General features: G+C 45.4%; 1 protein-coding gene across 21 annotated transcripts in view; it reads right to left on the bottom strand.

Moving 5' to 3' along the window:
• The window catches only part of TBC1D31 (TBC1 domain family member 31), a 34,284-nt gene extending 19,363 nt beyond the window's left edge, over positions 1-14,921 (bottom strand). For 19 of the 21 annotated variants that reach the window (XR_014789997.1, XR_014790001.1, XR_014789999.1 and 16 more), the window contains exons 1-7: positions 14,615-14,770; positions 8,209-8,355; positions 7,270-7,385; positions 4,779-4,957; positions 3,406-3,557; positions 2,788-2,947; positions 591-797 (exon numbers count right to left, since the gene is read on the bottom strand). Coding sequence is in view for 13 of the 21 variants with exons in the window: in XM_084848861.1 (XP_084704987.1) it covers positions 591-797; positions 2,788-2,947; positions 3,406-3,557; positions 4,779-4,957; positions 7,270-7,385; positions 8,209-8,355; positions 14,615-14,691 (1,038 nt within the window). In the remaining 8 variants the exon portion in view is untranslated. Of the gene's footprint in view, positions 1-590; positions 798-2,787; positions 2,948-3,405; positions 3,558-4,778; positions 4,958-7,269; positions 7,386-8,208; positions 8,356-11,337; positions 11,464-14,614 lie in introns of those variants that run through there. The other 2 variants (XM_084848856.1, XM_084848857.1) reach the window with 2 other exon arrangements.
• Positions 14,922-16,910: the final 1,989 nt, after the last annotated feature.

Consider the following 16,910-nt stretch of genomic DNA (forward strand, 5'->3'; position numbering starts at 1 on the left):
GTTCGATCATGTTGTGCCAGCTGCAATGGTTATTGGTGTGTTTCTGAGCTCAATTTAAAGTGCTGGTGTTGACCTTGCAAGCCTTAAAAGGTTTGGAACCAAATCACTTGAAGGACCACCTTCACCCATATCAGCCTGCCTGCACTTTAAGATCAGCGAGAGGTCCTTCTCAATTGCCCATTTGTGAGGGCCGTTAGGTGGGTAAGTACATGAGAGACGGCCTTTTCCACAGTGGCTCAAGCCTGTGGAATAAGTTGCCATCTGGGGTCCTCCAGGCTCCATCTTTGCACTTTTTATGAAGGCCCTGAAAACCTACTTGTTTACTCTGGCCTTTTTTACTGGACTGTTCTGCTCTGTAGCTGCAATTATGCTGTAGGGTTTTGGTAACGTTTTATTGCTGGTGTCTGTTTTATGAATGTTTGCTGTCTTATTATTGTATAGGATTTTTATTATATGAATGTTAATGTTGTAAGGTGCTGGGCAGGGAGGCTTTTGCCGTGGAAGGCAGCCTAGAAATATTAATATTAATAATAATACCACCAGGTTGGGGAAGGCTGCAGTACATTAATGGAGGTCTGCACACTTCACACCTTCACCTTATTCACTTCTTGTGTCAGAGCCTGGATGCTATGTATGTTAAGGCTGCCATTCTCCATGATCGCTGCAATGTATCTTCCATTCGGGCTGATGGTGATGGTGCTGATTCCCTCTTCGAGACTGCCAACATCAAAGAGAAGCTTACATGTCCGTATGTTGATAAATCTCAGGATATTATCCTGGCTTAGCACTCCAAGAACCTAGAGGGCAAAGAAAGGGGTACAAAAGACTTTCTAATCAATTAGTTTTAATAATTATTTTAAAAACTCCATTCTACTCACGGATCCCCTTTTCGTGATTAATGAATAAGGGGGGCTAGAGTTTACATCCATAAACGTTCTTCTGATTTTTGCAGCCAAGTAAGCAATGAAAGCACAGTACGGGTAGCACAATGATCTTGATCCCCAATCAGAAACTCAATTTGATTAGGAATGGACCAAGAGTACATTTTCCTAATGAGTGGAGAATGCAATTTGGCTCTAAGCTGGCTCTAAAGCAAACAGTCCATGATCAAGGGTCTCCATTTTATTTGTGTAATAACAAAGAGCTCTTATGGAAAGGATTCCTTGCACTACAGCCTTCAAGCCAGTTGAATTTTCATTGTCTGGAATTGTTTAGAAATACAAAATTGGATGATATACAAGCAACATCTCTTAGCACTGGAATCTGTAACCTTTGGGGTTACACTAAAACCTTCATCAGGGCCAAACAAAGGTACCTAGGGGCCAAGTTAGGTGTGATGCCAGGAGATGTGTGACCAGATCTTCATTGGTCCCCCCACAAGGTTAAAAGCGGATTTGTGGAAGGTGGGAGTTTTTATTCAACTGCTTGTTTAGATAATTGATGGAGGAAGCAATCCTATGCCCCCCAAACAGTGCCGGTTTCCTGGCTCTGACCTTGGAGCCAGGAAAACGCTCCCCAGCCCTTCGTAGCCAGCATGGAGAGAAGTGCGCCAGCTACCTCTCTGCACTAGAAAATGGAGTGTGGGGATGGGGAAAAGGGGGCATTCCTCGGGGTAGGGAGGGGTCAGGGTGGCTGTGCTACGACCTATCGTATGGCTTCACAGCCTCCTTCCTTTCCCCTCCGAGGTGCCACTGCGAGATGGGAGAAATCGCCTGTCTAGCAGAAATGTAGGGTGGCTGGAGCGTGGAGGTGCAGATTGCCTCCATTGTCCTCCCATCCTGTTTTGGAGGCTGACAGTTATCCACATAAGATTGTGCCCTAACATGGTTTGTTTTATTCTGGAAGGTTTTGAAGGGTTGGACTCAGTGATTATTTAATTTCTGCTGTGGTTTTAATATGTCTCTTCTGTGTTTCTATTATTATATGTTAAAAGGTGTAAAATGTATTTATTTTATATTTGTATTATATAACAATACTTAATAATAATAATAATAATAATAATAATACATCTACTATGTTCACATTTAATAAAACAAGCAATTTTTATTTATATCCCACCTTTCCTCCAGCCAGTTCAGGGCAGGGTATGTGGCCAAACAACCACCCTGTGAGGCAGGCTAGGCCAAGAGCTAACGGCTGGTCCAAAGTCACCCAGGGAGCTTCACAGCTGGGATTTGAACCTGGGTCTCCCCAGTTCTGATCCAGCACTCTAACCATTATACTGCACCAGCCCTATTAGAGTTCCACAATGCAAGAACAAACACATCAGAAAATGAGAACAGTTCCTTTGAAGGTCCCTGAATGAGGTCAGTCCCACAGGCAGCCACACCTGGAACCAAACCTAAAGTGGGTGTTCTGGAGAGCCAAGCTGGAGCCAAGGGGGCCAAGGGTCCCTCTAGTCATCATCTACTGTGGAGCAGGTCATTCTGCGGCATCTCTGCATCTGGTGTAGCTAGATCATTCCACCAGTTCCAATGCAGAGATACAGCAGAAATACCCAGCCTCAGAGGATGCTTCCCACAGCATCTCTGTATCAGTCCCAGCCCTAGGCTTGCCTCCTTTCAAGTCAGGAGGCACACCCAGAGCGAACGCTATGCAGAAGCGTAAGGGAGTGGCTCTACTGAGAGGGGGCAATTCTGAATTCTTAAATGCTTGAGAAGTTAACTTTTTTGGATGCAAGAGGGAAGCGGGCCTTCTATTTTCATTCAGGAAGAAAAAAGTAAACATCAGCTGTCAGGAGCTTACCAAATGCCCCTCTACTCCTTCGATTCAAACTCTGCCACCCACCTGATTAGAACCACCATCAAAGCTATCCAGAAGGAATTCGAGGTGGCGAACAGCTCGCACTTTGGTCGGCATCTGGATTATTCTCAGCAGCTGCTTAGACTCCAAACACCACAAGTGAAGGTGATTTGATTTACCGCCGGCTGCAAGGACACGGCCATCCCTGTACCCCAAAACAAGACAGAATTGTCATTAATCCAGCCATCTTCATCGACGGCTGAAATCCCAAATTCATGGTTGATTGGCCTTGCTGGCTAGGAGCGATGCAAGTTTCAGCTCAACACATCTCAAGGGCACCAGGTTGGGGAAAGCTGCCTTAATGTATAGGCCAGAATTTTTAAAAATGGATGACAACCCCAAAAAGTAAGAGAGAGAGAGACCCCAACAGATTCTATGGAACAGTTTAAGTTCTTCCACAAAGCAGTGGCTGTTTCAGAATTTGGGGGCCAAGCTAGACACAGCACCATTCGTGCAACTGCATCATGTCTACTTTGGACTTTAGTTTCAAGACACACTAAAACAATGTTAGCGATAAGACACCTATAATAAAAATAATAGTTATTTAAACAAAATTCAGTACTGCCTGTTCAGATTTTTGCAGGCTTGAAGGTGACAACATACCTTGTAAGAGCAAAAACTTTATAGCGCAATGAAGAACCTTCTATTGGAGACGGCAGCTGATACTTGCAGCGAAGAGTATCAAACTCCCAGGCAAAGACAGAGTTATCTTTAAAGCAGCTGAGGATGGTGTTACTTAGTGGAAGGAAGAAAACCTGAAAGCACAGGGAAGACTACCTGGAAAACACATTTTAAAACAAGCAGCTTTCTATACTGTAACAAAAGTGATACTTGAACTTCTAAAAAAAAAAAAAAGCTCCCAAATTTCAGCTATATTTAATCTCTCACATTTCTATCATCTGACAAGATCATATGAACTGCAATATAGGCAAGTGCTGAGACTCCAGCCCAGAAGTCTTCGGGCTGGGAAATGAGGGACGTCAAGCAGGACTCAAGTCTGTGCACTACAACGAAATGGAGAAGTACAGGAAACCGGCCAGATATCAAAGCAAGCTCTTCACACCAATGGCTGGAGCAAGTTATGTGGCAATGCCTAGCCCTCTAGCTTCCAGGTCAGGCTTGCTCGTTATCTAGGCCAGGGGCAGGGAACCCTTTTCGCCCAGAGAACCACATTCCCTTGTGGGTAACCATCTGGGGCTTCATGCCAAGGCTGTCGAACTCCCTCCCGAGGGAGGCTAGGTTCACTCCCTCTCTGCTATCGCTCCAACAGTAGGTAAAGACCGCTTTATTCCAGAAGGACTTTGACCCGTAAGCAGGTCTGTGGGTTGGGTGCTGTTTTTATTCTGTAATTATTCTGTAACTGTTATGTTTGTATTCTATTTTCATATGTTTTAATGCATTTTAAATTGTTTTGTAAGCTGCCTCAAGTGCCATTTTTTGGTAGAAAAGTGGGGTATAAATCAAATAAATAAATAAAGCCCCCACACATGCAAAAAGAACCCCCACTCCCATGCAGCAACTTGACTTGAAAAAAGTCTCCCATTGGAGCCAATGAAAAAAAGCCTCTCCTTGGTTCCAACAGGAGGCTTTTTTCAAACCTAACTGTTGCAGGGGCCAAGGAGGTGGACTGCAGGGTGGCTAGAGGCCTTGTGAGCTGCAGGTTCCCAACCCCTGGTGTAAGCCACTGGTATTCAGCTGGTGGTTCAGGACCAACTACTGGGTATCAGTTTGACCCAAAGTGGGTTGCAAGAGCATAGGGTGAACAAGCATATGGTAAAAAATTAAACCAAATGCATGTTTGGGCTAAAACTGAAGCCCGGATCTGAAAAGGTTGAAGATGACTGATCTAAGCAAGAAGTCAGCTCTACTGCAATAGGGCCTTGGCTCTCACTGGGGCCTGACAGCGATTTAAATCATTCTGGATTTCAGAATAAAAGTTAACAAACATGGCAAAGGAGGTGTTTCTTAACACTGACCTTCTGGATACCCACAGACTGGCGAACATTCAGCTTTCTTTTTCGCTGAAACGTGTCAAGATCCCAAAGCTGGGCTGTATCGGCAGATGATGTGATGGCGTATCGACCAGAACTATGAACTGAGATTGAGGACACTGAAGAGTCATGCCCTCTCATCCAACTAACAAGCTCTTTAGTATCTGCAGCAATAAGGAAGACATCAAAATGACAAGATTTAAACACAAGAGAACCAAGAGGCCATAGGTGTATCATCAGAAAACAGACAAGGGGTTAAAGCGATGATGTTATTCCTCATATATACTCATATTAACCTGAAAGCTAGATAACCGTTACACTAGAAATTGTTCCGAAAAATAATTCTACACAAGGGGATAGGAGAGGGGGTCAATAAGTGCCTGATGCTACAGTATTGCTAAGCAGTTGTGAGCCTCCATCAGTCTTCGGAATGGGAGACCCCTGTGAGCCCCATGTAAGGCTTGGATATAAAGAGTGTGCGTGTGTGTGTGTGCATGCGTGCATACACATATATATACACACACACACAAACACAGTATTTAAAAAAATGGGTTTAAAAAACTTGCAGTGGTTCTTAGTTCCCATTACTTTAGGAACTTATAACAACCCGCTGACATGCTTTCAACTCTTCCTCCAAAATTATGAAGGCTGGTCATTTAGGATATAATCCGCCCATTTGTAAATCCCACTGACTTCAATAGGAAAAGTATCTACTTAAATTGCTTCAACCAGAACAGGGCTGCATGTGATGCTTGCTTGGGGGCTGCATGCATGTACACGCATACATGCGCACATACATCCCAGAGATCCTCATACAGATAGATCCCTCTTTCCTTGCTGCTGGCAGCACTGGGAAAAGGATATCTGGGGGAGGCAGTAGAAAGCCTTCTCTCTACTCCCCCAGCGATCCTGATACGGAAGGCTCTCCACTTTCTCTCCCAGAGATCCTCATACCGATTTGTACTGCTGGCAGTAACAGGACAATTGGTGAGAAATTGGCATGCAAGTGGGTGGGGATTTCTGTGGCGGTAGGGGTGTCACAGCACACAGGAGACGGCTGCAGTTAGGGCCTGTGTGTGTGTGTGTGTGTGTGTGTGTGTGTGTGGGAGTGCAGGTTTGTTGTTGTTGTTCAGTCGTTCAGTCGTGTCTGACTCTTCGTGACCCCATGGACCATAGCACGCCAGGCCTTCCTGTCCTGCGCTCTCTCCCGGAGCGTGCTCAAGTTCATATTCATTGCATCGGTGATGCTATCTAGCCATCTCATCCTCTGCTGTCCCCTTCTTCTTTTGCCTTCAGTCTTTCCCAGCATCAGGGTCTTTTCCAGGGAGTTTTCTCTTCGCATTAGGTGGCCAAAATATTGGAGCTTCAGCTTCATTATCTGTCCTTCCAATGAGCAGTCAGGGTTGATTTCCTTTAGGATGGACTGATTTGACCTCCTTGCAGTCCAGGGGACTCGTAAGAGTCTTCTCCAGCACCACAGTTCGAAAGCATCAATTCTTCGGCGCTCAGCCTTCCTTATAGTCCAGCTCTCACAGCCATACATTACTACTGGGAAAACCATAGCTTTGATTAGACGGACCTTTGTCGGCAAGGTGATGTCTCTGCTTCTTACTTCTTATGGTCTAGGTTGGCCATAGCTTTCCTCCCAAGGAGCAAGCGTCTTTTAATTTCATGGCTACAGTCACCGTCTGCAGTGATCTTGGAGCCCAAGAAAGTAAAATCTGTCACTGCTTCCATTTCTTCCCCTTCTATATGCCAGGAAGTGATGGGGCCCGATGCCATGATCTTAGTTTTTTTAATGTTGAGTTTCAAACCAGCTTTTGCACTCTCCTCTTTCACCCTCAACAAGAGGCTCTTTAGATCCTCTTCGCTTTCTGCCATTAGGGTGGTATTGTCTGCATATCGGAGGTTGTTGATAATTCTCCCAGCAATCTTAATTCCGACCTCTGATTCATCCAACCCGGCATTTCTCATGAGAGTGCAGGTTATGCACCCCTATTCTAGGATTAATGGGACTTCAAAGTACTTAAGGCTGTAATCTTATACATATTTACATGAGAGCAAGTCCCACTGAACTCAGTGGCATTTACTTCTGAGTAGACATATAGGATATCCTTTGACTTTTAAAGTAGGAGAACTAAGATCGTTCCAGTTCTAGGGTGCTCACTCTATGGGTAAGAACTAAGCAAATATCAGGTGATCTTTTGACTTCAGGTGTTCCCTGTTTGATTTAAATGAGTGGTCATCTGTCTAGTTCTTAGGACTTCTGGCTTGATATTTCCCACTTTTCACTACCTGGAGTTTTTTTCCTCTAGTAGCAAGAAAGGCAGCTTATCCTACAATGACTGATGCAGATGCCTGCATACTGTTTGGAAGGGAAACTGTAGAATGTTTTACACTATAGCGAAAGTCAGACATGCAAGATAGGAGTGGCCATATATACAGAGCAAAAGTTTCTTAAACACATGACTATTACCTGTATCAAAGCATTTAATGGAATAATCAGCCAAAGCCACAAGGAACTCAGTTTTCCTGCGGAGATTAAATGCCAGAGCAGTGCAAGCTTGTGCTGTTCGTTGAACCAGGTTGAACCTATTAGTACAAATCAAAATGATTCCTGCAGAGCACAAGAAGCACTCACACCTGCCATCATGCCAAACAGAATGATCGTCAGTAAGACACATGCCCTAAACGTGACTTTTGTGAAGATTTCACATGCTCTTCACACAGTAGCCAAAAAACAATCCTATGACATTCAGGATACCCTCATTTATCTAGACAGAAATCCTGAGACAAAACATTCAGAACATAATCAGTCCCCAGGAAAATTGAATATTTTTTTATACATTATCTTTAGACATTGTGAGGACAACATAGGTTAAATCCAACGTCGTGTGAGTGGACTTCTGCTTGTGCAAGTGGACTTCCCCTTGGTCTCCTCCCCTTTGCATCCCCTGAACACCCCTCAAATCTGCTCAAGGGGGTCCTTCAACCCTCTAGAGCAAGGGTGCGCAGAAACTAGATCTCCAAATGTTTTAGACATCCTGGCATTCCTGACCATTGGCTGGCAGAGGCTTCTGGGAGGTGAAGTCTAAAACATCTGGAGATCTAGCTATTGCCCATCCCTGCTCTAGAGCAGCTTTTTGGGGTAGGGATTGCAGGAGAGAGGGGAAATCCATTCTGCCAGTGATTTCTGTTCTATTGGTGAACAGCCAGCACTGGATACATCCCAGTATTGTGTATACGCAAGGAACTGGACAGGGATTTACCAGGACTAGAGGGGCAATCTTGAGAGTTTGCCCCTCCACTTCATGGTTGAAACTGTGCTAGTGCAGGCATCCCTCCACCCACACAGTTTGTATGTTTTTAAACAACAGCAAAAAGAAGATGAGAGCAATAAACAAGTAGCACTTACCTGTTGCCCACCAAATCAAAAACATAGATATTCCCTTGATGGTCTCCAGCAAGCAGTGAATCTCCCGAACTGCCAAAGGCCACATTCAAAAAACGTATCGTCTTGGAATGGTAGCCCGTGGTACTGTGAATAATATTTACAATGACTCTGAGGAGAAAACAAGGAGACATTAACAGCATGGCATTAGGAAGAGTAAAGTCTGCCATAGCCCATGGAAACCAACAGGTAGATGGGCCTAACTCTGCACAGAACTGGGCTTTCTGCAGTCAGAATCTTACTTACGGAACTACTTCCAGTTTTTTGACATATACAAAGGTATTTCTTGTACAAAAATATTTCTTGACCATGTTCTTCCAACTTTCTTAAAGCCACTGCAGAACATCTATTTAGAAGGGGCAAAGTACAGAACAGATGTATGCTACATGTGCTGAATTACTTTTTCTGATAAATTGCTAAAAAAATACAAAGAAAAAACAACCCCCTCTCCCAATTTTTTGTTTGTTTCATAAAGAACAATGGCAACAGATGGACAGACTCCCCTGTATAGTTCTTCTCCAGTCTGTTGATTTATTGGGGTAAATAAATGCACTCAATTCTTCTGGGAAAGGGTTAGTTAGCTGTTTTGCCACTGATTGCCTGCCAGGGTGTATAAACCAGCCTTCCGCAAACCGCTACCCTCCAAATGTGTTGAACTACAACCCTCATTGTCCCCAGTCTGCATGGAGGGCACCAAGTTGGGGAAGGCTATCGTAAACAATAGGAAATACCCATTTTGTTGCAAGTTAAGAGTGACAATGACTGGAGTATATGCACAACATATCTCCCAGAAGTTGTTAAAGTTCTTGAAAAGAAGGCAATCATGGTATTTTCCCATCTCTTCAAGAAACAGAAATAGGTTTAAAGGACTTGGTGTGGTCTTTTTAGAGACAAGGGGCAGGGAATGTGAGGAACCCTGGACAGCTGGATTTGGCCACTGGGCTTGAACTTCCCCACCCCTCAGATAAGCCATTAACTCGTAGCCTACACAACACAAGGATGACAGCAACAGGATTTTGACTAGTCCCTCTACTATAGACTTAAGAACATAAGAGTCATGCTGGATCAGACCAAGGTCCATCTAGTCCAGCATTCTGTTCACACAGTGGCCAACCAGCTGTTGACCAGGAACGCTCAAGCAGGGCATGAGGGCAACAGCACCTTCCCACTCATATTCCCCAGCAACATCCTGCCTCTGACACTGGAGGTGGAAAAAAGCCATCAGGACTATTGCCATCAGTCTTCACTGGAACGTCTCGTAAATATGCCCACAAAAGTTACTAGCCTGCACAAATTTCTACCTGCCTGCTGGGGGTTGCAGCGGAGGAAAGGAGAGGCCCAGTCCTACTCTACCAGCCCACCAGGTTTCTATGCTGGGTGCCAAGGACGGGGTTTTATTCCTTTGGCTGCCCGCTTAGGGTGCTTCCAGACTGAAGGATCCTAGTCCTAACCGTTAGAAGGCATTGTATAGCTATTCCATCTTTTCTTGCTTAAAGGATTTTCTGTGATAAGAAAAAAGACAGAAAAAGTGGTGGGAAAGCACAGCACGGTTACAATGCTCCATTACATCCTTCCTCTCCTAGCCTGCATGCAATTCCTTGTCACCGCTGGCTACCCAGCAAGTGCTTAAATAAAAGACTAAATACAATATATGACAGAGAACCTGCCCCCATTTATCCTCAGAATCTAGTAGCCAGAGATATATTTCCTCTGTACATGGCAATTACAGAGCTAAGAGCCCATCAATACTACCCCCTCTGCCTAATTCAATATCGAAAGTCATCTATACAGCGCATGATGGAGGACTTGCCTCTACTGTTTGTCCACAGCATTTGGTAGCCAGAGAGTTATAAATGAATCATCATCTTCACCACCACCACCACCACCACCACCACCACACTGTCGAAGAGGGGCACAGAGAAACAGGGCCACTCCACTGGCTCAGCTGAAAGGTCAGCCATTCTTGGCTCCTACTCTCTTTGCACCCATTCCAGCTAGGCGTTGTAAAAAGACCAACAACTTTTGTCTGTATTACAGCTGGCTGTAATACAAACCAGATAATGTTAACTGTTACCAGAGTGTGCTTATTTTCCTTTCCCTTCACCATCCCTTTTCCCTTTTGTGTCATGTCCTTTTAGATCAGTCTCTCCCCGCCCTCCAAATGTTGTCGACTACAACTCTTAACAGTCCTGATCATTGGCTGTACTGGCAGGGGCCAACGGGAAATGAAGCCCGAAACAACTGGAGGGCCCCAGACTGGGGACGACTGTTTCAGATTGTAAGCCTGGAGGCAGGGACAGTCTTTATCTGTAAGCCACTCTGGAAGCGTTTCCAGCTGAAGAGCGGGGGTACAAATGCTTTAAGGGCACAATCTTATGCACATTTAGACAGGAAAAAATCCTACAACTCCCAGCATTCCCCAGCCAGCATTGTTGGCTGGAGAATGCTAGGAGCTGTAGGGCTTTTTTTCTGTCTAAACATGCATAGGATTGCACTTTTAAGTTAACAACAACAACAAAATACATATATTATCCTGCCTGTACACTGAGACTCCATTTTGCTATCACCACCACTGACAGAACTCCATGCATTCATCTAATGCAACAGGTGGCACCTTCCAGAGGTTTTGGACTACAACTCCCACAATCCCTGACCATTGGCCATGCTGGCTGGGGCTTATGGGTGTTGTGGTCCAAAACATCCGGAGGGCACCAGGTTGCCTAGGATAGTATGAAAGAGTAAGCCACCCACCCCCTCTTGTCACCTGCTTGAAGCAACTGGAAACTAGAGGGCAGACTGCTTTTGGACAGAGAGGCTCCACTGTTGATTGACTGGTTAATCTAACATGCAGGCTCAAGAAACGCAAAACGTTTAATTAAAATGAGATCCAGTGTGGTGTAGTGGTTAAAGAGTTGGACTGGAACTCAGGAGATCCAGGTTCTAGTCCTCACTCGGCCACGGAGCTCATGCTTTGGACCAGGCACTGACTCTCGGCCTAACCTACCTCACAGGGTTGTTGTGAGGATACAACGGAGAGGAGGAAGGCTATATGAGCTGCCTGCAGTTCCTTGCTTCAGCAAAGGAGATCGTTACCTTGTCATGGTACTGGAGCTTGAGCACCTCAATGACGTCATGAGCTAAACCGTGAAGGGACACCCAAGACGGGAAGGTCATGGCAGAGAGGTCAGACTAAATACAATCCCCGAGGAAGGAAACCGCAACCCACCCCAGTATTCTTGCCATGAAAACTAAATGGATCAGTACAACCAAAGATATGTCGGTATACCATCGGAAGATGGGACTCCCAGGTCAGAAGATGGTCAAAATGCTACTGGGGCAGAACAGAGGATAAGTTCAACTAGCCCCAGATGTGATGACGCAGCTAGCTCAAAGCCGAAAGGATGGCTAGCAGCCGATGGTGCTGGTGGTGAATGACGAATCCGATGTTCTAAAGATCAACACACCATAGGAACCTGGAATGTAAGATCTATGAGCCAGGGCAAATTGGATGTGGTTATTGGGGAGATGTCAAGATTAAATATAGACATTTTGGGTGTCAGTGAACTGAAATGGACTGGAATGGGCCACTTCACATCAAATGACCACCAGATCTACTACTGTGGACAAGAGGACCACAGAAGAAATGGAGTAGCCTTCATAATTAATAATAAAGTGGCTAAAGCAGGGCTAGGATACAATCCAAAAAATGACAGAATGATCTCAATTCGAATTCAGGGTAAGCCATGTAACATCACAGTGATCCAAATATACGCCCCAACCACAGATGCTGAAAAAGCAGAAGTAGATCAGTTCTATGAGGATCTGAAGCACCTACTGGATAGTACGCCAAACAAAGATGTTATTTTCATTACAGGAGACTGGAATGCTAAGGTGGGTAGTCAAACGACACCTGGCATTACAGGCAAGCATGGTCTGGGAGAACAAAATGAAGCAGGACATAGGCTGATAGAATTTTGCGAAGACAACTCACTATGCATAACAAACACTCCCTTCCAGCAACCTAAGAGACAACTTTATACATGGACTTCACCAGACGGTCGACACCGAAATCAGATTGACTACATCCTTTGTAGCCAAAGGTGGCGGACATCTAGGCAGTTGGTAAAAATAAGACCTGGAGCTGATTGTAGTTCAGATCACGAACTTCTTATTGCACAATTTAGAATCAGACTAAAGAGAATAGGGAAGACCCACAGATCAGTTAGATAGGAGCTCACGAATATTCCTCATGAATATGCAGTGGAGGTGAAGAATAGATTTAAGGGACTAGATTTAGTAGATAGGGTCCCGGAAGAACTATGGACAGAAGTTCACAACATTGTTCAGGAGGCGGCAACAAAAAACGTCCCAAAGAAAAAGAAAACCAAGAAGGCAAGATGGCTGTCTGCTGAGACACTGGAAGCAGCCCAAGAAAGAAGGAAAGCAAAAGGCAACAGTGATAGGGGGAGATATGCCCAATTAAATGCAAAATTCAAGAGGTTAGCCAGAAGAGATAAGGAATTATTTTTAAACAAGCAATGCGCGGAAGCGGAAGAAGATAATAGAATAGGAAGGACAAGAGACCTCTTCCAGAAAATTAGAAACATCGGAGGTAAATTCCAGGCAAAAATGGGTATGATCAAAAACAAAGATGGCAAGGACCTAACAGAAGCAGAAGAGATCAAGAAAAGGTGGCAAGAATATACGGAAGATCTGTATAGGAAGGATAATAATATCGGGGATAGATTTGATGGTGTGGTCAGTGAGCTAGAGCCAGACATCCTGAAGAGTGAGGCTGAATGGGCCTTAAGAAGCATTGCTAATAACAAGGCAGCAGGAGTTGACGGTATCCCAGCGGAACTGTTTAAAATCTTGCAAGATGATGCTGTCAAGGTGATGCATGCCATATGCCAGCAAATTTGGAAAACACAAGAATGGCCAACAGATTGGAAAAAATCAACTTATATCCCCATACCAAAAAAGGGAAGCACCAAAGAATGTTCAAACTATCGAACAGTGGCACTTATTTCACATGTCATTAAAGTAATGCTCCAGATCTTGCAAGGTAGACTCCAGCAATTCATGGAACGAGAACTGCCAGATGTACAAGCTGGGTTTAAAAAAGGCAGAGGAACTAGAGACCAAATTGCCAATATCCGCTGGATAATGGAGAAGGCCAGGGAGTTTCAGAAAAACATCTATTTCTGTTTTATTGACTATTCTAAAGTGTTTGACTGTGTGGATCATCACAAATTGTGGCAAGTTCTTGGTGGTATGGGGATACCAAGTCATCTTGTCTGCCTCCTGAGGAATCTGTATAACAACCAAGTAGCAACGGTAAGAACAGACAACGGATCAACGGACTGGTTTAAGATTGGGCAAGGAGTACGGCAGGGTTGTATACTCTCACCCTACCTATTCAATCTGTATGCAGAACACATCATGCAACGTGCTGGGCTTGATGACGCCAAGGCTGGAGTTAAAATCGCTGGAAGAAACATTAACAATCTCAGATATGCAGATGATACCACGTTGATGGCTGAAAGCGAGGAGGAGCTGAGGAACCTCATGATGAAGGTGAAAGAGGAAAGTGCAAAAGCTGGGTTGCAGTTAAACCTAAAAAAAAAACAAGATTATGGCAACCAGCTGGATTGATAACTGGCAAATAGAGGGAGAAAACGTGGAGGCAGTGACAGACTTTGTCTTTCTAGGTGCAAAGATAACTGCAGACGCTGACTCCAGCCAGGAAATCAGAAGACATTTACTTCTTGGGAGGACAGCAATGACAAATCTTGATAAAATAGTGAAGAGCAGAGACATCACACTGACAACAACAGTCTGCATACTTCAAGCAATGGTCTTCCCCGTAGTAACCTATGGCTGCGAGAGCTGGACCATAAGGAAGGCTGAGCGAAGGAAGATAGATGCTTTTGAACTGTGGTGCTGGAGGAAAATTCTGAGAGTGCCTTGGACTGCAAGAAGATCAAACCAGACTATACTCCAGGAAATAAAGCCAGACTGCTCACTTGAGGGAAGGATATGAAAGGCAAAACTGAAGTACTTTGGCCAATAATGAGAAGACAGGATACCCTGGGGAAGATGCTGATGCTAGGGAAAGTGGAAGGCCAAAGGAAGAGGGGCCGACCAAGGGCAAGGTGGATGGATGATATTCTGGAGGTGACGGACTCGACCTTGGGGGAGCTGGGGGTGGCGACGGCCGACAGGAAGCTCTGGCGCGGGCTGGTCCATGAAGTCACGAACAGTCGGAAGCGACTGAACGAGTAAACAACAACAAAAAGCGGTTCCTTGCAAGAGAAAAAAAGGCGGGATATAAATGTTATAAGTAAACCGACTGCCCCTGCGCGATTACCCCTGCTGCGCTGCCGGGGAGGGCTTGCGGTGCCAGATCTTGCCCTCCTCCCTGTTGCCCAGGTCCGAACTCTGCATCCTGACAGGGAAGAAGAAGAAGGAGCTGCAGGCCCGGCCACCGCGCGCTCGAAAAAGTTCCAACCGAACTGCCCCGCCCCAACCGCCGCTTCTCCTTCCAGGCCGCGCCCACTTTGGAAGACTCCAAACTGCCACCACGGAGAAGGGGGGAAAGGAAGACCCTCCCTTGGCGTCCGCTCAGGGACTCGGGGACAGAGACGCTTCCCTCTCAGTGTGAAACAATCGAGCCCGATGCCTGCTGGGAGTTGTAGTTTATCTATCTTTCTTTGTGTTATAATAAGGTTAGCCGCCCTGAGGTTAAATCCGGGTTAAGCAAATGCAGATGACAAATGGGATTGCAAGTCGAGGGTCGAGCGGTCGAGGCTGGCGTGTGCTACAAACGGGGTTAGAAGACGCGGCTTCGGTGCTTGGAGTAAATAGCTTGGAAAGTTGCCCTGTGCACGGCGGCTCACGCGCTCCTTCTCCTGACAGATCTCTTGTGCATCGTGGCAGGCAGAATTCAACAGGTGCCGCCTCGCATGGAGAAAAAGCCACACCTGTTCAGTTCGCAGTTGCTAAAGGCATGATTTTCTTAAGGCTGCAGACCTGTAGTGTACCTACTTACCTAGGAGTAGGTCCCATTGAACCCAATAGAGCTTACTTCTGAGTAGGCATATATAGGACTGCACTGTGAAACTAGAAAATATTTTATGTCTATATATTTTAACGTTTAATGGATGGATTAATGGATTGATATCGTCCTTTACTCCTCATTAACCATCCACCGTAGCTTATACAAGAGGGGGAAAGCGAAGCAATAAAATAACGTTGTCACTTATTCTCCTTCCCCTAACCCTTTGTAAACCGCTTTGGGATTTGTATCCTAGAAATGCGGTATATAAATACAACAACTATCAGCAAATAAAACAACGCTTAGCCGTCGAAGGTGCGGCTTGCAGCATACTACACAGAGGCGGAGTATGAGCTTGGATGTAGGAGCTGCAGCTTCATTTCTTCGTTTTTGGCGTAAATTCCCTATAAGCTTGCCTCACTCGCAGGCATTCCCCCCTCCGTCTCCCCGGGTGATCTCCTGTGTTTTTTAACAGCATGGCAACAGGCAGACTGCGAAGAGAAAACTCCCTGGAAAAGACCCTGATGCTGGGAAAGACTGAAGGCAACAGGAGAAGGGGACGGCAGAGGATGAGATGGCTGGATACCATCACCGATGCAATGAATATGGACTTGGGCACGCTCCGGGAGAGAGCGCAGGACAGGGGGACCTGGCGTGCTGTGGTCCATGGGGTCACGAAGAGTCGGACACGACTGAACAACAACAGGCAGACATTCAACAGGTGCTGCTTCCCCCAGGATGGAGCTGTGTCCCTACCCGAAAAGCTCGCAATCTGAAATTCAGTACAGGGGAAACAAGAGCGGCAGGGCGGCAAAGAACGGGCGACTGTTTCGCGCTGCACTCCTATACTTGCCTACCCAGAAGTAAGCCCCATTGAGTTCAGTGGGACTTACTCCCAGGTGCTGCACCGGTTGTATTTGCACTTGTGTGAACACTATGTATAATTTTTAATACATACAGAAGTATTACGTCTTTACGGCATTTCATGTCTATGAATTGCTTATTTAACATTTATATCTAGCTCTTCTGCTTATTGAGCACTCGAGTAGCTTACAGAAGAGAAATAACAGAGAAATACGTCAGACATCCAGTCAGTCTCCCCCGCTCGTCCTATTCCCCGGCCAACCTGCATTTTGTAACACCTTGTGAAGAGATCTCAGAAAAGCTTGCACACATTTGTTGAAATCTTTCAGTTGACCTCACAGCGGTAGTCCACTGTTATGCATCTTTGAATGTTTCTTATGGCCAAAACGGCTTCCTTTGTTGTTGTTTTTTTTTTTTACATACAGCTTAACAAAAAGTATAAAGCAGATCCCGTATTAGAACGACAGAGTTTTTTAAAAAATCATTAAATTGGGGGATTATTAAGCAGCAACAACAGCGGAACTGAATATCAGAAGCCTGTTGGTACAAAAAACATGACCACCGATGTCTGCGTCTACATTTTTATGTCTATGTACTACGTGCTAGAGAAAGGAAGGAGCCCGGCAAAGCCAGCCGGTCGCTTTAAGGCGCGGAACGGAACTCCCCGCGACGCGCCTTCCGCCCCCGTCTCGTTCTGTTGCTTAGCGAAGGGAGGGCGGAAACCGGAAGTGGCCGCTGCTCAGTC

The sequence above is a fragment of the Heloderma suspectum genome, chromosome 4 (genome assembly GCF_057233095.1).
Source record: "Heloderma suspectum isolate Gila_16-S chromosome 4, 16-S_ref, whole genome shotgun sequence".
NCBI lineage: Eukaryota > Metazoa > Chordata > Lepidosauria > Squamata > Helodermatidae > Heloderma > Heloderma suspectum.